Source organism: Melospiza melodia, chromosome 20 (genome assembly GCF_035770615.1).
Source record: "Melospiza melodia melodia isolate bMelMel2 chromosome 20, bMelMel2.pri, whole genome shotgun sequence".
Classification (NCBI taxonomy): domain Eukaryota; kingdom Metazoa; phylum Chordata; class Aves; order Passeriformes; family Passerellidae; genus Melospiza; species Melospiza melodia.
The window spans coordinates 7540566-7563096 of record NC_086213.1 but is presented as its reverse complement, the minus strand read 5'-3'; the positions used below and the strand labels follow the sequence as shown (position 1 = coordinate 7563096).

Sequence of the window (22531 nt, the reverse complement as noted above, 5' to 3'; positions counted from 1 at the left end):
CCTCTGTTCCCACTCTCAAACACATTCTGAACTGACTCCCCTCTATTACACTCATACATAACTCATTAGCATCAACTGTGTTTGTTGTTATCAGAACACTTCCACAGAAGGTTAAACCTTAAGAGAATTTAGGCTTGGGCATAAATGATCACTCAGGCAAGAAAAATAGGCACTGCTTGACAAGAACATATGTGAAATCTCAAAATGGTAGGATTCAGTTTCAATATACCTTCACATATTTGAAAAATTGGGACAAAAACCAACAATCACCAATTCTTATCAGCTCTAACAAGTGCCTAGCACGGCAGAATTCTTGCACTATGTATATTTTTAGATTACTCTTTCAGTTATAATGTTCTGTCCTTACTGTATATCTTTTGTCAGAATTAGGATATCTGCTGCAGCAGCCTGGATAACCTTTAGCCTGAGCTACAAAACCTTTAACAGTTTCCAATTATAACAGCAATCTTTCATTCTATAATACAAATAAACCCAAGTGTTATCTCGACACAGAAGACTCACATGAATACCCAATGACTACAGAATGATTTCACCATTTTTTTCCTCTATAATTTCCTGCTATTATTTCATTGGAAGTGACTGCCAAGATCCAAGCAACATAATACATTTCACTGTTTACATCTATTTTATTTTTGTTATACTGTTGACATTTCAAAATGTTGACGTGCAAGGCAAGTTTTAAAAATTTAACATCTACTTGAATTCCATTATGTTCTTGAACCCCTAAATTATTTTTAGGCTGTCCTGTTTTCTCCTGATTTTCTTGTCTGACCAGCTGATAATATCCATGCACCTAAATACTTGTCAATTTTATAAAATCTTAACTTCCACAGCTTGTACCATGGAAGAGGAGTTTCAGATTTTCAGAAAGTGACATAGTAATGTCCCTTTTCAGACATATGGAATTAGTTTCCCCGTAAAGATAATCTTTGTCTACTGTAACAATGTGGATTGGGCAGCAGTTTGGAGAGAGTTCCATTGGGTGGGAATTCCATTAGGAAGAAATTAAACAAAGACATCATTAAAGCAGTTATTCTGCAGCTATAGATAGTGGATATTCCCAGAAGCCAATACCATACTGAGACTCTAGGGGTAAAATGTTGTTTGGATAGTATTAAAAGAGACTTCTTGTCTACCTGGGGTTATTAATGACCACAACTATTTAAGACATCCATATCATCATTACAGTGTCCCTCCTAAAAGAAAAGCTATTATCCATGGCATCCTGCCCAGATTCCTGAAGAGCTGATTACATTCTTTAGAACCTGCACTTTTAGTTCATTACAGCAGTCCTGACTTCATACCTGGATGCTGTGTGGGCTCATTTCACACTCTGAAGCCACTACTGACATCTGTCCTAAAGCCTGAGCATTGGTGGTGGGAAGAGCAATCCCCTTTTCTCCTGTCTCTCTCACAAGGTTGGAGATTTTTTTTACTTCTTTCTCTCTGCAAAATGTATTCACAGCCTTGCAGGAATGGCCTCTGGCAGATTGCAATGAACTCCACTGGTAAAAGCTCCACTCAACACTGGCTTGTTGAAAACGAGCCCACTTCAAAGACAGGCTGGGGGGGGAGCTAAATTTTAAGACCAAGGTTTTTCCCCTTAACAGAGTTACTGAAATCTGACTCATGTCACAATAAGAAATTGAGGATTTCAGTTTTAACACCTGCTGCTAGACAGGAATTCAGATTGTGAAGGAAGGGCAAACTGCCATCCTTTTCCTGAACCAAAAGGTCTTAGGTCTGGCCTGGCCTCACAACATGGGCTGGCAGGATGCAGGAGCTCTTAAACTGCTGTGAAACCTCACTTTGTGACCTTGCAAGGGAGTTTGAGTCAAACAGAAGGGTCTAACTCAGAAGAAGAAAAAGGAAAGACATGATGTTAGTGCTTTATAATGAGCAAAGTGGGGTAAGACCTCACTCTGCTGTAGGCACCAAACTGAGATTCTGAGGTGACAGTAAAAGCACAGACACCACACACTGATAAACAGGTAACAGGAATGAGAGCCTGGAAATGGAAATGAACATATCTAGAGCAGAAGTAAAAACTAAAGAGCTCAGTTAACTTAAAACGTGAATGTAGAACAATAATTAACTTTGTTTCATACTGTACCCAAGCTGAAAGTACAATAGGAAAGGATTTTCTTAACAGACTAGAAAATAGTGCACATAACATGTGTGTAGGTAAGGTGGTGAATGCCCTGGACAGTGGGAGGGTTTAAAACTGATCTCAGCAATGTACAAGATGTTTTTTGTTCTAAAAACAAATGAGAGAACTAAAAGGAGTGACTGAACACTGGATAAAAACCAGCACAAGTGACTAAACATAAAGGCATAAGATAAGAATAAATACTGCTTAGCTAATAACTAATTAATTTGTCACAGTAATGTCTCCTTTTGGGTCTCCCTGTCCATTTGCATGAGGTGCTCTCTAACATCCATCCTGATGAAGGAAGAAGGTGAGGCAAAGAGGAAATACAAAGTTTAATGAAAGAAAAGGTCACAAATATGTGCTGAATAACAAAAAAATGAGGAGTCATCACATTTCTTTCCTAAGGGCTGCAATCAGGGAGGAGGAGGGGCAGCAGTGATTCTTGAACAGTTTCTGCCAAGTCAGTGCAGTAATCTCGGAGCCATACACTGTATTTGTATCTTTGAAAGGCTCAGAGAAGATGAGCCTTTCTGAAAGGAATAATTTATATGTTATTTGGAGATAATGGAACAGATGAGTAAGCAGATATATACATACACAGAGACTGTCAGAATGGGATATCGGCCCAGAACTCAAACAACATCTACATTTACTGGCAAAAATTCCCCATGAGAATTGAGGTAGTTGAGAGTTTATGAGATAATATGAGTTTAAATAAAAAGAAGTTAGGAGGACAACAAAGCTGGCTTTAACTACTACCCATTCCAAAAAGGTCTATCTCTTTCAAACAGATCTTATTGGCTCCCATCACCTATTTGTAGAATGAGATGAGGGTTTTCAGGCTGGGTAGATGACCCCTGTGCAGCTGTGCTACATTTCATCCTCCCTTTTGTTGCTCAGACAGTTTAGTGGGACACTCTCCTGTATCCTATTCCCTCTTCCTTTGCATTTCTAACAGTGCTGTCGCTTCAGGAAATGCCTGCCTGCATTCACTGCTAAATCAAGCAGGAGTCGTGCTGGCAATTCAAGGAACACCTCATCAGAGGGAAAAAAGCAATTGCTGCTGAGCTATTGTTTTCCATTTCATTTCACACACTCAAAGAGCTCTGGTGACCACCCAGTGGGTGCCCTGAAACACAGATTCCAGGACACCTTCCTGAGCTAGAAAGGCAAACCGGATTTACTGCTGACCCTCTATTGTTTCTCAGTCTCTCTTTTCCTCTCAGTTCTTTATTTTCTATTTTTGTACTTCACCCTGTCATTTTCAGTCCTTTTCAGGTCCCCTTCTCAGTTTTGTATGCAGCAGTTGGAAAGCTCTGTCCCTTTGACACAGCATGCTATGCTCAGGGAAGTTTCTAAGAGGATATTCTACAACAGGAGCCAGCAATTCAGTATGAGTCAGATAAATGAGTCAGAATTCAGTAGCTTTTACAAGGAAAAAGTCTCATAAAAAGGATATGTTCATTAAGTTATTGTTTTAACTACTCTGTCCTTAACACTGATATCAGCTAATCTACTTACATGGCTACACAGCAAGTGGAACCAGCTGAAACAACAATACTCTTCCCCTTCTTCATGTTCATGAAACAGCACACACTGGATTTGCAAAGCAGGTAACCAAATCCAGCACCCATGTATGCTGTTTTTGTGGGTGTGAACAAACTGCAGCCCAATAACAGGATAAAGAAACCTAAACACTGCAGGGAGATTCAGTCCTTTGGTAGGAAGAATGGGTTTTGCCTAATGTTAGAGGCAGATTACACAGAGGCAGAAAAATCTCACAAGGGGAGAAAACAGGCAGACAGAGAGGAAAAACTGCAGGGTGGTTTGGTTTTTCCTTAGAATGTTTTAGGGGAACAGTATTTCCCCCCCTAGAACAGACATGTCTGGGAAATTCCATGAATGCTTTACAATATGTGCATACAGGTCTTTAAAGGATTGTGCTCAATTTTTCAAAATGTAACTTTTACACAGTGCAGAAATGGTGCTGCTCTGATAGCACACACTTGCAGAGCCATTAACCCTGGAGGGTAATGCATGTTACTGACAAGAGCTATAAATAATGAAGAGCATACCAGGTTTTATATTTTTAAAGCAGAAAATGGTTTCAGCCATGAAGATTTTGGCAAATGAGAAAGTAAAGCTTGAGATGACAGACAACATCTTAAATTTCCCAAGGAAAATCCCACAAACAGTGTTGGGTGGTAATGGTCTGGTACTAGATAGACCTGAACTCTCAATTATAGACAAAATAGGATTTCTAGAAATCTGGATGTATCTGAAAACTGGATATTGATTTAACCTAGTAAGCAATGACTGTGTAATTGAGGCAAACATGGACAGTGAAAATGAAACACTGAACAAGCCCTGGCTCTGTTTGGAAGGCAATTATTTGAGCAGTGTGACACAAACCAAATGGTACCATGAAACACCACAGTTCTCAGCTAAAGGATCAGGTTGCAGAATTATATTACAGCACTAGTTCTGCAGCTGTTGAGATCTTATTTCCATTGGTAGGGCAACAGCTTTTCAAATTTGAGATCCTGTGAAAAAAAATCTCCCAAGACAGTCTGCCCCCTCACAAGTGATATGGCCAAAGAATCTTCTGAGCTTCCCTGAACTTAACAGTTACCACTGGAAAAGCCCAGAACTGTTTGGAGAGAACTTTTTTTTTAAATTTTTATTTATTAATTTTAACATCTTCTATACAATGTAGCAAAGCCCTTTCCAGTTAAAAGAAACTTCCCTGAAGGAAGCACAGCAGCCTCAGGAAAAAAATTTATAATGCTAATTTCTTAAAAGATGAATGTCATCCTGTACATAGGCATGGGGACATTTTGGTCAGTGCATGGTCTCAAATGAGGAACTTAGCCAAGGCCCAAGAAGGTAATCTCAGAGCTCAGACCATGCTTGATCCAGGGCATGCTGTATTCTTGCTATTTGAGTTCTGAATTACTTCACTGACCACAGCAGTTTTTAAAGAAAACACCATTTTATGCGCCCCTTCCTTCTAGGCTACTGATCCAGTCAGACTTTCAGATCAGACACTAGATCATTATTAATGGCATATTTATTTTGAGAGCCCTTTGGTGACTCCTTTCAGCAAATAAAAACATACTAAGAGCTGACTGTCCCTGTGAATTGTTTCCAATTCAATGGCAGGTACCTCCAATTTTCCACTGACATGCTGCAAATGAATGATTAAATGAAAGTAAATTCCACTGAGCCAAACAGTGGAAAGAGACACCAACACCAAAGGGGCTGCAAACAGACAAGCTGCAGCAATAAGAGGTGACTCTAAGTGCTATAAAAGACAGCACCCTTTTGTTGTAAGGGAGTATTATCTCTTTTGCAAGGATCAGAAAGGAATCATCTAAATTAAAACTGGTTTTGAGAAGAAAACAAAGGACCCAGAATGTCATGGTTCTTGTCTAACACAGGCATCCCAGGCATTAACATGAAGGAATACCTAGAGAAGTCATCTACAGTCCTTAAGCAAGTGGCAAAGACTTCAGAGAAGGATGCTGTTGAACCAAGGATTAAAAAAATCCCTTGTTCTCTTCATAAAATAACCTGAGATCCAGCACTGGAAGGAACTATGCTGTGATGCAGCTTGTGTATACATTTTACCTTAGTTTAGTTCATAACATATGATTAGGCTTGCCCATAAATTCCTACAGGATTGGTCTTAATTCTGATTTCAGAATGACTTGTGAGCCTTCAGCTCATTGAGAATATCCTGCATCAGCAACTCTGCTGAGTGCTTGTTGTGATATCAAATTACCAGACAAGTCTTTATCTCTGGATATTGAGATTTTAGTGCATTGCCCACATGCACACCATGGAGCAGACAGGATGTCAAGGTAACAAATGCCAGGATAAGAACCAGCAGCCACAAATGCCTTGAGGGGGCAGAGGAAGCCAAAATGATTCTCTCACCCAGCAGCAGTGATTGGGAAACCCCCATTCTCTGCTCTGTCAGACCCAGGGATGGCATCAGCTTGGGTACCATGAAATTAGGGATTTCTGGCCTATTTTCAACATGTTTGACCTTTGTGTTTCTTCTCTAATTCTGCCACTTTCTGAATGCCAAAAATCAAAACTCAAATGCTTTAAAAGAATGGCATCCAGTCTGAAATAAAAAGCTCCCACAATTTTCTTTCCCTAGTGAATGTTCTGCAATATTTCCTGCTAAGTCTGTGTTTATAACCCAAATGCTTGTACATAAAGGTGGCATTTTGAGCTCCACCCTGGGCAGCATATTTTTCAGCTCTTGAATCTGCTCCAAGGGAACTTTTAGTACCACCTTGAAGCCAACAATGGTACATGAGTGCCAAGAGGGATTTCAATTTTTCCCTTTAAAGAAACAAACATTTCACTGCTTTCTTTCCCTCAAGCCAGACTTACTCACAAAGGAAATTTCAGAGGAATGTTTTCAAGAATATTCCTTCTATGAGGGAATTAAAACCACTGATTGACAGATGTACACATAAAATCAAGAAATGATGCTGTTTATTGCCGTGAGAACAGTCCTGGTGTTTTATGCTTTGATTCCTCCTCACTTGTGATCACTACATCTCCCTTTTAATAAATACTGCTCTGTACTGCTCCCCTCTTTACAAGTCAGCACACCCTGAGAGGTCAATTCAACACAACAAAACCATCTTCAAAGAGCTCCTGTAAAAAAGAGACTGATTTTAAAACTTCCTTTTCTGGACTTTACAACTGGGGTGCTCCAGACTAGTGATTGGAGTGATGTAAAGTTTTATTTCTCTTGTATTTCTGAACAGGTGAGCACTGGAAATGTTGTCCTGAAAACAGGAGTGGAAAAAATGAAAACTGAAGCATTAAAGACAGTCAAATATGACAATTCTAAAGTACTTCTCCTGTCTGAGTTCTCTAGAGTACATGGGATTTAACTGAACAGTCAAACAGCTCTCCTGCAAACCATTCAGCATTTTAAGGCTGCAATGGCTGCCTCAGATCCTGTCAGGTTTACAAGTGATGATTGCTACTTACCAATATAAACTCAAATAGCTGATAGAGCAGCTAAAACCATCAGATTCTGAAATACCTCTGATTTATTGCTTCTGCCATAGAAGCAGAGCAGTAGGCTCTAAGGGAGTAGTCACAGGGAAGAGTGGGAAGAAAGAGCCAATACTGCAGCTAAATTTGATGTGCCTCATGAACTAGAGCTCCTACTGATGTAGGACCAACTGTATTTTCATCCAAGTACCAAAGCATAAAAGTCTGATGATAAACATACATACTCCTGCAGATCAAGGCATAATCCCCTAATATCTTCCAATATTCAAGCCAGGAATATTTTCTGTCCTTTATTACAAATTGTTTTACAATAGCAAGTAAAAAGAATGAGTATTTGCAAAATAATTTGCTTAGAAATCATTGTAGAGATTTTAACTTCCATTAATAAGAGCAACCAGCACTATTACACTGTCCCATAGTGTTTAGCTTTTCACACAATACTTAGCTGTGCTGCAGATCTACTCACCACAAACACTGCACAGGCTAGAATTTTGCAAAGACCCAGGAGGAAGTGAAAGCAGAATCCCAGATAAACACTGACAGTGACCAAACACAGAAACCACACCTGGCTCAGGATGGCCTTGGGCACAAGGACTGGGACAGCACTTTGTGTCTGGAAGGAAGCATCAAATGCAGTGCTTTGTTTCTCTGACCTTCCCCAGCACCTGCTTCTGACATTAGAGGCCAAGAACTGAGCAAAGCCCACTGGCCTCCCCCTGTGGCTGCTACTGCCACAGTCAAACTGGCACAGACTGTAGGTCTTTCATACATGGAAACAGTTACATTCATTAATTTTCTTTTTTTCTCCTAAAGAGAAATATGAAAGGAGGTAAGAAATTTTATCCACCATACAACCTTGACACTGGTAAGCACAAGTCTATTAAGTCACCAGAATTCTTTCATAAAAAGAGGATTCACTTCAATTCAAATCAAATCAGATCTTTACTGTGCAATTTCAATTATGTTTAAACCTATCACCCCATAAAAATCCCAGCCATGAATCACTGAGCAGGAATGGCATAAATCAGCTTGTTCAGCTGCTTCAGTATTTTGGTATTTAAGGATTTTCAACATTTTATTTTGTTAAAGGAAAACTAAAACATTTTAAGGGATTTGTTTTATACTGCTATTGTTCTCAGATTAGCAGCAGCAGAAATATTTAAAGAACTGATTAGGAGGCTGCTATTACAGCAGGCAAACACTGGAAGAGTTACTGCAGCTTCAGTGTAATCCTTAGGGAATGTTTGTATTTGCATTCAGACATGGCTAGGTGGAATATGACTACATTTCAGAGGCTAAGCTGATTTCTCAGTGCTCTATTTCAAAATGAGTCATTAGAGCCACAATTTGTTTGGGATAATCAATCAAAAGCATAATTATCTCCTCAGGCAGAGATGTCAAGTGACCATTTTACCCAATCTACACAACTTTCAATGGGCCACTCAAACCACAAAGTTATTGCTGCTGAATGAAACTGCTCCACAATCTCCAGGTAGCATTAACATATTACTCAACACATTCTGTAGCTAAAATAAACTACATAAGGAGCCTTGGATTCTATTGCCCACATTGTAAAATGCTGACATGCAAAATTTTTCTCTATTGGCAGAAACTCCTTCAGGTGTCCATGTAGATTTAATAACTTCCTTTTTACACAGCATTCCACACTCCTGACTGATTTATGGCCACATTTGGATGACCTGGGAATCAGTTCAACAGCTGATCAATTCTAAAATTTGCAAAAGCATTCTGGGCACTTCCAGCAGATCTTGGGAAAAATTGAACCTTATAAACCAACAAAAACCAAACAACCAACCAAGAAAACCACTAAAGCAGGGGCAAGGAAAGTTTATGTTTTATGTTACACACGTTTGGTTGAAGAACCTGGCAAATCACCAACACATCCCAACATAAAAATTAGCTCCCACTTCTCATCCTCCCAGTACGACACAACATGCTGAAGCTAAAGGGTGCTTGTGCCTGAAAATCTGTCCATTTTTCAAAACACTACAATCACCTAGTAAAAGAAGTCTTAAATATATGATAGGGCTAAACTAGTTAGTCATTTAACACTGCAGAAATGGCAGTGATTCTTTTGGGATAAATAAATTAATTTCCTACATTTATCTAATTTCATTCACCCAGCAGTTTGCAGCTGAAAGATAAAGTGAGAATATTTAGAAGTGCACTTCTCTGTCACAGAGACTTGTACCCTTTACATATTAATTGGCCTGGCACTACTTGTTCAAGGGACAGCAGAAACTTCTGTGTTTCCATTTCCAGAGACCTAAAGCCCAGCAAGGTAGTTCAGAAAAGTGACAGAATTTCTGTATGCTGCAAAACCCAAAATGAGCTGCTAAGGGGCAATACAATTTATTGTCAAAACTACCTAGGAAGCATTTAAAATCAAAAGGCAGCTTTGCTTTATCTTAGGAAGCACAATTTTTTGGCCATCCCAGCTTGGCACAGGGATTTTATTCAGATAAGGTGACAACATACAAAAAATTCTTAAAAAACCCAAACCAACTTCTTTGAATAAAAATAGATAGTTTAATTAGGTTGCTGTTGGCTACATTTAAATCACATTTAATATTAAATTAATCTGTATTAAAATATGTACAAAGAATGATGTAATGACACATAACCTCTATGTATTTGTTACAATACATGAAAACATTGAAGCCACAGTGAATTCAGACAAACAATTCCAGCAGAAGAGCATTCCACATGTACACATATACACAGCAGGGTGAGGCCAAGGAGCCATTTCATGACCAAAGTAAAATGAAATCTGCAATGGAACAGGATAAGCTACTCTGTCAATATTTATAGTGCTACACTCTACACAGAGTTATCATAGTGCTTCAGCCTCCTTCCAGGAAAACTATTCCCAGAGTCAAGCTACAAGTGACAATACAGTATCACAATGCATGACTAAAAAGGCTTTATTGATGCTGGCATTCCCTGGATTTTTCATTTGGTATTTGGCAGTTGCTCAGTATTTGGATTTTAAAAACCCTGAAATCTAAAAACTCCTCTCACAAAACAAGTCTTTCAATTAAACTACAAGACTTCAATCTGATAATACTAAAAAACATTTTCAGCATTCTAGAACTTCAAGGAGAGTTTCAAATAGTTTGATTTAAAAAATAAAAAGCATTCAAGACAATTTTAAAAGTACAATTGAACAGTAATATAAATATGAAACTTCAAAACCTATTTTTTGTTGTCAGTCAACAACTGAACATCACAATAGTACATCTACTAATAAAAGCAAGCTTGATAAATAGAAATCCAATGTACAAATACCAGGTGACAGCCTTTGCCATTACCAGGGTAGGATGTTTAGACAAAGATGTGTTCAATACCTCTGTGCTGAGATCAAAATCCCTTTGACCTCCTAAAAGGCATAAAAACACCAGTCCAGGCTTGCACCAGTACCTAAGACACACCAAAACTGCAGCACCATGAACTTTGGAACATCCAAAATCATTTCAGAGGGTCTCATCCTCAGCTTCCAGCACAAGGAGCCAAAAGGCACCACTGCACAACAAGAGCAGAAGACAAAACAATCAGTAGTCAGAGGGTAAAGAAAGGAACAAATGGATGTAGAAATCCTGTGAGCCATGCATGCCTCTGCTGTCTAACAAGCTGCTTTGGACCAGTGTGCAGCTACTTGACAACTACAAATAATTTCTTACATCCCCATCTCTGCTCCAGGTAGAAACTGCACACCAACCTAGGCTACAACCCTAACACTGGGAAAGAAAAATGCAAATTCTGCATTAACATCAAAGTCAGTGGCACTGCTGTGGCCAAAATTCCATCCTGAGCTCAAAGAAGCCATCAGAATTAAATGTCAGTAACAGAGGAACAGCTACAATTAACCAATATTTCTCTCACAACACAAACTCCTTTTCCACCATGAGTTAAAAAGGCACAAAAAGTTAAGAACAATGACAGAGAAGCTCAGGGATGATGAAATTTTTAAATAAATGTCTTAAGGATGAAAAAATCTTGCTTTCACATTGTCTGCCTCCTCCTCCAAAGGAAAACAGTTGTCTTTGTAAGAAACTCTTAGCTTCAATTTATATTTTCACTAAAAGTTGCCATATTTAAAAAAAAGATTCTACAGACAGTGGCAGGTTACTTGATTTATAATAATTTTTAAAGCAATCCTTAGTGTCTTACCTTTAAGACAAGAGAGAAATGAGTGCATCCAGAAACTTGCTCCGATCTTCTGTTTTCAATTCAATTACTAAAATATGAAATATTAAATTACAGATATACCAGATATCACCAGAAGATATACCAGGCATCTTCTCTTGAAGAACAATAAGCCTGAGTATACCAATTTATATTTTTACCCATCTTTAAGAAGAAGCAATTTGAACAAAATGCAAAGGACATTGTTTATTTTGTGCTTAAATATTAGCAAACTAATTGGGAGGTGCTTGTTGCCATATTTTCTGAAAAATCCCTTTGTCAGGATTTTTCTCCTGAGAAGCCTCAGAGGGGAAGAAAAACAATCATTCTCTGCTGCTGTGGAATGCAACAGGTGCATCTTTGATTAGTCTCATGTGGTTTTTAATTAATGGCCAATCATAGTCCAGCTGGCTCAGACTCTGAGTGGCACGAGCTTCTGTTATCATTCCTTTCTATTCCTTGCCAGCCTTCTGATGAAATACTTTCTTCTATTCTTTTAGTATAGTTTTAGTATATAATTTTCTTTTAATATAATATAAATAATAAAATAATAAATCAGCCTTCTGAAACATGGAGTCAAGATTCTCATCTCTTCCCTCGTCCTGGGAATGAGCACCACCACAGGTGCTCACTCCACAACAGTGCAGGCACTTCTTAAATATAAGAATATTTCTGATTATGTTCAACATGCATAGATAGAAATTGTTTAAAAAGCCTTTTTTTTTTAAGCATGGGCAAGATAGGCTGATTTCACTGCTAAAGTATCCCATCAATACCACACTGCTGAATTTAAAGCCTTCACAGACAACATGAAGGACTGTGAAGTGCACAATGTGCAAACCATCAGGGCATGCAGAACACAGACTGTCTGAGAAAGCCAGGCTGGGTGCCCCGTGCTCTGTGCAGAGGGAGGCAGGCTCTGAGCACCGCCGAGCCTCCCGCGGGCCGTGCCAGCACCGCCCCCTGCGGGCCCCGCTACTCACTGGACATCTGGAAGTGGTTGTGCAGCGTCCGGGAGCTCGTGCTCTCCGCAGCCTTCTCGAAGGCTCTTCCAAAAAAGCTGAGGCAGGAGAAGAAATACGGATGAGTGTCAGGGGAAAGGATGTTTACTGAGGTAGAAGCAAGGAACTTTCTCCTGGCTGAGAGGAGGAAATGGATTCCAGATGTTTTTGCAGGTGCTGTGTATTCAACACACACCTCACTTATTCGCTTGCAAAAATTTTTACATTGGAGGCTTTTAGAAATGAAGTCATGGGCCATATAGTGAACTATTTCCCTCTTTTAAGAGGGAAGGAAAAGAAAAACCTTGCAAGGATTGCAAGATCCTGCTTGAAGATCTATATCCTCTCTCAAAGTATCCCATGCACACAGTATGCAGGTGTGTTTTTGAGAAGGATACCATTCAAGTAAACATAATCAGTGTTAAATAGTACAGGAAAGGTATATTTGCTTCAGAGACAGGTTTAGAACTTGTAAACACTTTTCTTACTTCTTTTTGTCTGAGCTTTCTGTCTCTGGAGGAATCCCCACCATGATCACAGTTCCCTGTTCCACATCCATGGGTGCAGCCATGACCAGGGGCAGCAGCTTGCAGCGCTTGTTTTTTGTCTGGAAGTCAGAAAATCTCTGTGTTACACAAGGTCAGAAAGCAATTTAATATCAGCTCTCCATGTGAGATAGCATTACAAATAGCCACCTAAGGATACACATATTCTGCAGTTCAAAGAAGGTGGTTTCTTTACAGGATATCTTAATTCACTGTTCCTTACAGTAAAAGTTACTTTAAGGACTAATAAAAATTTCAGTGATGCACTCCCTCAAAACTTACAAAATTACACAAATGTTTAGATTGTTATTATCTTGGTAATGAAAACTCAAAGCTATGAAGTCTCCAGATAGGTACCTTCCCTACAGCAGTATGCACAAATATGCTAAAATCATCCAATCAGGAGAAAATTGTTAATAGTTTCCTCTAATGCTTTTAATAATCAACTGCAAGTATCTGACAGCACAATTAGAACTACACCAGCCAGAAGTTTGTGAGTCAAATGCTTTTGATTTACTTACAGAGCAAACAAAGGACTTCAGTAAGTATTTACTAAGCAGACATAGAGACACTGGTTTGGAAAACAGTTTCACATCTGGTGTGCCCTAGGAAAAGAAGAATTATTTTAATTACAGCCCAAGATGATTCTTACTCTTACTTAGTTTTATTGTCTACTAACAAGTCTAGAAGCTGTGTGTGGCTCAAAGAACACTAACAAGAACCATTTCAATACAGGTTGAGCTCACCCAGCTTTGCAGCAAAGCCCTCTCCCCTTTATGAGGGGTGATTCTGCCTTTGAGAGTTCAGAGCAATGTCAATATTGACCCATCAGAGGACAGCACTGTACAGAGATATTGGTTCTTTCTTACAGAGTAATTCTTGCTGGGCCAAGCACTTAGGGCAACTGTTATTCAAGGATGATACAGTCAAAAAGGAGAGCCAAATGAGAGGCCAAACACACAATTCTGACCTCCATGAGGGAGCAATAAAGAAATGGCCCCTGGGAAATGACAAGGTTGGTGCAAATACAGCTGGCCACTGTCTGCTGAATGGCACGTAGCTGCTTTTTGGCCAGGTCCAGTCCTTGGTGCAGCTTGTCCAGGTTACCTCTGCAACAAAAAGAATAAAAATAGACACTTCCATAGTACAATAAAGTTTTTCACATAAAAATTATATCAAAATACTATTCACAGGGATATTCTGGGTTTTTTATTCAATAGCTTATGAAGCAACAATTCATATTTTAGATCCATAATCCCAATACATTTGCCTAAATAAAATTGCAAATACTGAAGAAGAATATTTTCAGTACCTGGAAAGACTGTCCAAAGCCTTAATGAAATTAGTTGTTTCAGGCCCCTCTTTCTCTATGTTCTCCATGAGAGAAGTTGTTGCATAAACTATGTCACTTGCTGAGAACTTGTTCTTAAAGCCAAAGTGAATACTGAAAGTCTGAACTCGCAAATCTTTCATTCTGCAAAATGAAATAGACCCAGGAAAACTTATTTACATGATCAACAGTCTCCCCGGTTTGTTAATCTTAAGTACATGATGACAAACCTTATACTAACATTTGCAACAAATCCAGCCTCACTTTGTCAATCTAAGAATCATATTTTTAAAAACAACATATTAGATCATCTTCATACAAAAATATTTGAACTTAATTGAAAAGTATTTTCAGATAAAACATTTGTATTTAAAGCAATTTACCCAAATTTGTTTGCGGATTCTTCAATCATCTCCCGAAGATTTTCTTTTAAAGACATGTCCATGGAATTAAACTTCTGTTTCACTTGTTTCAAGGGCAAACTAAGAACAGGAGGAAAAAAATTCATTGACAGGTATGCCAGAAGAAACAAGTATTTTGCCTTTTTCTTATAGGATTTTTAAAATTATTAGATGATTTAACAAGGTTAAGTCTGGCTAAACTTGTATGCATTTGTTTTTTCAGTCATTGAAAAGTGAATACAAGGAAGCTGAGGTTGCTTTACTGAGCTGCCATTCCATAAAAGCATACAGCAAATGTTCCTTGTAAACCAATACACAAGTTGTGTAACTCAGAGACACTGCCACCTATTCAGAACCCCACAATCATATTTAAAAGCTGACAGCTTGAGTACTTGCCAGCTATATTCTGAATATTTTCCTGTAACTCATTAAAAAAAAAAAAGATCCAAATTTCTATAACTCACCCCATGTCAGCCAAAAACTCCTGGAGCCTCTTCTGCCCTTGCACAGACCAAAGCTTGAGGCTGGCAGAGGTGTAGCAGGTGTTGCAGAGACTTTCATAGAGAGACCAGTGCTGGTACAGTGCCAGGCGCAGGCTGAGCAGGAGTTAAGGCAAATAACTGCAAACACAAATATCCTCTGACCCTACAAACTCCACCAGCAGGAAAGGATTCAGCTGCCCTTACATATTGCATAAAATGCAGTGAGAAGCTCAGGTGATGTAACCCAAGAGTAGCAATGGTGACTTGTAAGCAGTTCTGAAAGGTTAAGCTGAACTGAAGCCGCACAAGCAGCTGGAACAGAGATTCATCCACTATAAAACATTTCCCTTTATTTTATTTCCACTCTGAGCAGAGATGGTGCTGGCATTTTTTTTTTCCTAGATAAAAACTCCAGAGGGGTTCAGCCCAGACCTTCTTTAAGGATACTCATACTCAAATGCAATTCTCATGCAGTCAATGGACAGGGAGTTCTCCTCGTCCTCGTTGCGGTGGTTGTGGCGCGACACGTGGCGCTGCAGGACCCCGATGTCAGTCACGTACTTCATCCTGCAACACAAACACTCTGCCACTCCACCTGCTGCCTGGGAAGTTTTGTTCTTGATTACCAGAAAATAATAATCCTTCCTAAAGTCTACAGCATGAAAACATGAAAACTGTAGATACATTTTTAAATCCTCCCAACTCGTTAAATAATTATTGAAATATTGAAACATTATTTTAATAATTCACCAATTATTGAAAAATTGAATATTTTTTCAATATTCATCTTTTTACCCAGGCAATTAAAATTAAAGCACCAAAACCCCCAACCAAACAAAAACAACCCACCAAAAAGCCACAACCAAAAGAAAAAGAAAACCACAAAAAAACCAAAACAAAACAATACTACAAAACCAAGCAATAGACAGACCAAAGAAATCAGAAATATCTTGTAGCAAATTACAAGATAAGTGTAATATACTATTACACTTATCTATTTGAAAATGTTCATGTATTAGTGAAAATATAACACCAGAATTAAATTCTACACATGTAATACTAGAATTCTGATCATATCTAGTAGGAAATAAAAAGAGACAAAAATATTTGAAACTTCTTATCTAAAACTGTAAAGAGACCTGGAAGATACAGAACATACAAAAGTTTCTTCCTTTAATAAATACGTATCAAGTTCATGCTCAGGTGAACTACCATTAATCACAATTTCCTCCCAGATTAGAAGTGATTGATTTATAATTTTTTGAGAAAAATAAAAAGTTAGCTTAAAAATTCTAAATAATAGAAAATAATCTTTTAAATAAATACATTCCTATCTTTGGGAGGCAACAGATCACATTAAGGCATTAATATATTTAATATCACTGTTAATTACTTCTTTCTGTTAGAATAATACCCTTATGTTTCCTGATCTCTACTAATTGCTGCTAGTTACTCCCAAAAATAAATCTTTGCAAGATAGACAAATAAATATGAAAGATTAATAATAAAAGAATAAACTGTACATAAAAAAAAAACTTTCTTACTGAGTGATTTTATCTTGGACCCACTGATCTGTTAGGCCAACAATAGCCCACCTAAATTTTTTTTGGAAAAAAAGAAATAGAAAAAAAGGTTAAACCAACAAGTATTCCAATAGGATATATTATATTTAACCCTCTAACTATGTAATAGAACAAATCAGAAACACTGTTTACCAGCAATACAGAAAAGTTAATAACAAAGTTATCTACTACTACTATTCCCTCTTTTGCAGACATACACAATATTACCAATCTCTTTTTTTCCATGCAAAATCTGTTGTTGCTTTTAATTAATTTACACAGATGCATCCTCTAGTTGAAGACAAGTATCCTCCCCCAAAAGAAACTGGAATCTCATAGAAAAACAAAATAATTTTGGGAACCATGCCTGCCTTTGTGGCAAGTTTAAGCTTCCAATCTCAACAGAAAATGATGATGGGAACCTACCACAACATGTCATTCAAATCCTTAGACATTATCCATGCCAGATCAAACATCACCATTGCAGACTGCAAAAGAGAGGAGCAAAAAGACAAATGAACACAAGACACAGTTCAGTAAACAAACAGAACAGCTCAATCTGCCAAGTCCTAGCACGTTCCTAAAGCCCAAGAAATCACCCTGCAGTCTGACAATCTGCCAGCTCCTTCCCAAGATATTAAGTAGAAAAATATTCTAGAGAGCTCTGTAAACCTGCATTATACAGAAAACAAACAATTAAATATAAATAATCAGAGAGGCCAAAGGACAGAAAGAACTGTTTGATGCCCTAAGTGCTGTGTTTGGGATATCCTGACACTCTGAAAGACAAAAAAACAACCTCCCTACATGCTCAAGCCTTTTTGTGAGAGTATTTTTTAAATAGATACCCTTGCAAAGATTTAAAAGAAGCCATAAAACATTAGACTAAGTTCAACTACATATATATATACAAACTGCATTATATATATACACAACACTAATATATAAAAATGCAAGATACAATAATATTATTATATTGAATAGTATTATTAGACAATTATATAATTGTAATAGATAATTATAACATTGGATATTGCCCAATTACTTTTACACTGTCACCTTAAAGTTTTATGGCAAACAGAGTTTATACTTACCGAGGTTCCATGGTATTCATATTGCTCATAATCAAAAAGAATTTCTCTTCTAAAATGGAAAAAAAAGCCAGATTTGACTAAGTGGGGAACTGGTCATTGCAACAAATTAATTAAAAAAAATCCAGAAATGGTGATTAATATTTAAATTTCATTTAAGCAATTAAAAATATTAAACTTGGGCCAGAAATTGTTTATCTGCAAGGCAATTAGACTTTAGTAATAATATGGAAACCACACTGAAATGTACTCATAAAGCAAAAAAGAAAAATAATTACATCACTATTGCTCAAATCCCATTTTATCTGATTTGTTCCTGCTCATTCCTATTGACTACAGTGTGATTGTAAAAGTAGAAAACAGAAGGACAAATTTCACCCCAGGACAGACAAGATAAGAATATTACAGCTGTTTGAAGTGAGCCAATGCACCTATTGGTACTGAAATTTTAAATTACTACTTACAATTTCCTCCATTTAAAGTTTATCTTTATATACTGAATCTCTCTCAACTTTCTAAACAAAATTATAACCAAAGCATGTTGCAAATCACAGTTTGTTATCTCGTGTTTGTATTCTTAACACGATTTTAATAACAAATGAAAGAAAAAGAAGCAACATAAGAAAAACCCATTTACACACCTGCGTGCTTCCCATTCTCTCCTTTGTCTCCTTTTCATTGTCCTCTCTATTACCTCCTGTAAATTAATTTCCAGGATGTTAAAAAGCTAGAAAAAATATTCTAATAGATTAGCATCTAGATACCTCAATTATTAAACTTTAATTTTAAAAATGTAATTAAAATTTCCATTAAAAATATTTCTCCTCTTTTTAAAAAATTTGCCATTAATAATATGTAATGAGAAAAGCATTACCAAAAATATTGCCAAGGAGCACACATAAGATTTTTGTGAAATATTTAACAGATCTGAGAAAAGCTTTTGTGTATCTGTAATTTTCTTTTGAATTGGATAGCCCCTTTGGCTAAGGTAGTGCCTTTTCAAATTACTAGGAAAAAAAAGCACAATACTAATTGGAAGATAACAAAGATAACATGAAATATATAGTAAATCTAAGGTTGTCTTCATATTTAGTTGTCTCTTAATGTTGCTGGTCCCATGCCTTTTTTTGCTTTTGTAATATAAATAGAAAATATGCTACAAGTAACATGGCAAATTAAATTTCATGTGCACATTTAATAAACTTTTGTGAGTTTACTGCTACAAGCACAGATAAAATGCATTGCTAAACTATTTGTGAGTTTGTATCTTCTCAAACAGGTTTTTTGTAAAAGGAGTTAATATCTAAACAAATTCTACTGCTACACTGCCAAGCCCACATATTAGGAGATGGATCTCTCTAGTTCACTGATTATACAAAGAATTATGCATAAGTAAGTTCAAACAGGTTTTTTTTAAATTTAGAGAGAATATTTCTGTGTAGTTCAGATAAATAAATATTTTGTTAATGTGAAACTACATGTTGTTGTAGATTATTTTTAAATCTTGCTCTTGGATTTGTGACCCAAGGGAACACAATTTTTAAACTCAAATATTCCTATGATGTAAAATATATGTAATAGCAGAGTTCTCTTTCTTCCTTTCAGAAGAGAGCAGTGAACAAACCTCCTCAAATCGTCTGCGCTTCTCCAGGGGCTCTGAGCCACCACTTTCATTCTCTGAGTCCTCTTCCTCCTCCTCCTCCTCCTCATCTCTGAAGATGTCATCGTAAGCAGGAACATCAAGATCATCCTCTTGCTTGACCAGCAGCTTAATCTAGCAAGGAGAAAGCTGTACTTTAGAGTAAGTATCTTATTTAGTGAGCAAAATGCACTCCTACTTAGAAACTAAAAATTCATTTAGGCTGTATTAATTCCTAGCATAACAAAACATAACATTGGTTTTTAACACAAATACCACACTGATTTACTGAAAATAAGAGTAAAAATTCATGTTCCTTTGTTAGAGCATTATTGAAAACATTATCATTTTAATGCTTGTTAAAATAACATAATTTGTGCTTAATACTTTAAATTCTAGGTGCTGCTAGATGTTGAGAAATAATACATGTCAGATTCTGAAGGGATGTTTATCCTCTGATTTATGGCAGTTTGATTTACAGCAAAAAGATTAACAGGTGCTTACTACTGACAACTACCACATTGCTGACATTAGAGATTTCACTGCTGGAAAAATGACTTTTTCTGGTCATGTACATTATTACTTCAAATATTTATTTATTAATGCTGCTTTCTGACCTACAAGCTAACTTTCTAACCAGTTTTGCAAACATAGAAAAGCACTACACTGCTCACCACCACTGTGGGGAGGTTTTTATTATGAAAGGAAAGTTTTACCTGTGTGTCATTGTAAACATTCACTACATTGATGGGTCTGTGACTGTCACATACAAAAAAAAAAGTGTCTTCTTCAGGCTGCAAGATTTCCAGGAGGTCTACATTGGCACCACAATTAATAAGAACAAAGTATTTGAACTGTAATGAAAAGCAGAAAAAAAGGAAGCAGCTCATTACTTAAATTGCCAGGAGACATGGAAAACTGAAAATACATTTACAAAACCTACAGAGCACTCATCATTGCCAAAACTTGTGTTTACTCTCTGATGTCTCTGAGGCAGAAGTTTTTTTTAAGGCAAAGCACACAAAATTCAAAAATCCCAAAATTCAGGGATGTTGGATATTCAGTACCAGGACCTTTATATCTCATAATTTGTGCAAACTTCATTTGACTCTATCAACATTATAGCACATTTTTTGGAGGTGATGTTAAAAACTTGGAAAGTTTATTACTGGTGGGTTAAATTGTAACCACAGTTTTAAGAAACCAATAATAATGAACTAAAGTGTTGATATTTTAAACTGGGGAAGGGAAGCAGTTTATCTTAACAAAAGATGAGCTACAGCTCAAAAATTTTCTAGTATTTTTCACCTGATCTTTATGCTCCAGAAAGGCAGTTTCAAGCTCTTGCCACCCAGCCACTGGCACGAGTGTGTATTGCACATGGTCACACTGAAACAAAGCCTGCAAGGAAGGAACAGCTGTGAGCAGAGGGGAGGGGGAACAGGGAAACAGCCTCTCTGCAATTCTACACCAGGCTGTGACTCTGTTCCACACAAACCCTTAAAATAAAGACATCTCATCCCAAATGACAAATCTATGTGATCTCTGAGACTGGGAATTACCAGTTTGCAGTGTCATAACTCATGGAAACAAATCTTGCAAAAGCAGATTAAAGCTTCCCCCTCTCCCCAGCTCACACCCATGTACAGCATCCCAGGGCATCCATATTTTCTCGTGCTGTCAGCCTGCAGTGACAATGAACCCAGACTTACTTGGAGTATTTTACAAGCACATAATGCATCAACATCTGAAGCAACAAGAAGAAGAACACGCTGTAAAAACAACAAAATAATAGCATTAATAGAGGTGCCAAATAAAGCACGCTGGTACATGAAATGCATAGAACACTGACATCACATAGAGATCATCATAAGCATAAAACAAAATTGTTTCTGAGTGGACACTGCAACCAAAATTAACCAGTTTGGATAACTGTCTATATTAAAAACAAGCAACTCCACATACCCAAAATGGGTCAGCTCCTTTAGGGATATGTTATTACACAAACTCCTCTGAACCTCACATATTTTTGAAGTTTCACACCTAGCCAAGCCCTACAATTATTTTCGTTGTGTTTAGAACGGCTTTTGTTTTCAGCACAGATCTCCAATTTTGACTAAAAAAAATATGTAGCAAAAGCAAGAGCAAGGCAACTCAAGAAATAAATTCTTTCACCTAAATCAAAGCTGGCTGCTATTTTTGGTGGGGAGGGGACAGTGAGAGGTTGGTTGGCTCGGATTTTGTTTGTTTTGCGAGTGTTGTTTTAGGTCTTAGGGGAAGGGTGTTTTGAGATTTTGCTCACAGCTGGAGAAATTAAGATAAATGCTTTCATTTGCACAGTCCATAACACCATTTCATTGGTAGAAATGCCAAAAGACTGTCCAACAAAAGCTTCACCACCTTACCACAGCGAACGGACCTAAGCAAACCCTGGGTTCAAAATACAAGTAGCAAACAGATGTGCTACAAGATTGCAGGAAAACCATCAAAGATCGCAGAAAACAGTATTTAGTGTCTGGGCAAATAACTCCAAAACGGCTAGAAAGATATTAAACTAAACTAAACTAAAGTTCAGAGACGTCATTGTTAAGCATGAGATCCAGAACACACAAAAACACTTTTGCAGAAGGAGGCGAACCGTCAGTGAAATCCCTGGCGAGACCTCACGGCGCTGACGCTGCTTTGTCCCGGTTCCCAAGGGTAGGGAAGGGGAAAACACCCGGGAAAGGGATTTTTGATCACCCGGGTGACCGCCGACCCCCGCCCCGCAGCCCACGGAGCGGGGCCGGCACCGCCCCAGAGCACCGCGGCCCTTCAGCCGCTTCGCCTCGGCCGGTTCGCCTCAGCCGCCGCGGGCAGACCGGGGACGCCCCACACCGACCCTACGCCGTGAGGCGGCGGGAACCGCGGCAGCCCAGAGCGGGGAGAGCCCTAGGGGAGGCCGGTCGGGGGCCGGCCCGGGCCGATCACGGCGCGCTGCCCGCACCTGGGTGACGATCACATCGTAGAACTCCCGGCGGCAGTCGGACACGAACATGGCGGGAACGGGCGCGCG

The 22531-nt window shown here is 38.1% G+C and overlaps 1 protein-coding gene across 1 annotated transcript; it reads right to left on the bottom strand.

The window, feature by feature from the left end:
* Nucleotides 1-10456: 10456 nt before the first annotated feature.
* On the bottom strand, nt 10457-22513 carry CDC45 (cell division cycle 45). The gene is made up of 19 exons (XM_063173477.1): nt 22358-22513; nt 21189-21323; nt 20785-20877; nt 20193-20330; nt 19462-19611; nt 18479-18534; nt 17841-17889; nt 17173-17234; nt 16729-16779; nt 15632-15751; nt 15167-15298; nt 14685-14783; nt 14284-14445; nt 13942-14080; nt 13493-13576; nt 12915-13033; nt 12409-12485; nt 11411-11477; nt 10457-10762 (listed from the first exon to the last, which is right to left on the bottom strand). Exons 1-18 carry the CDS (start codon nt 22511-22513, stop codon nt 11413-11415), a joined length of 1887 nt encoding a protein of 628 aa, XP_063029547.1. The 3' UTR covers nt 10457-10762; nt 11411-11412.
* Nucleotides 22514-22531: the final 18 nt, after the last annotated feature.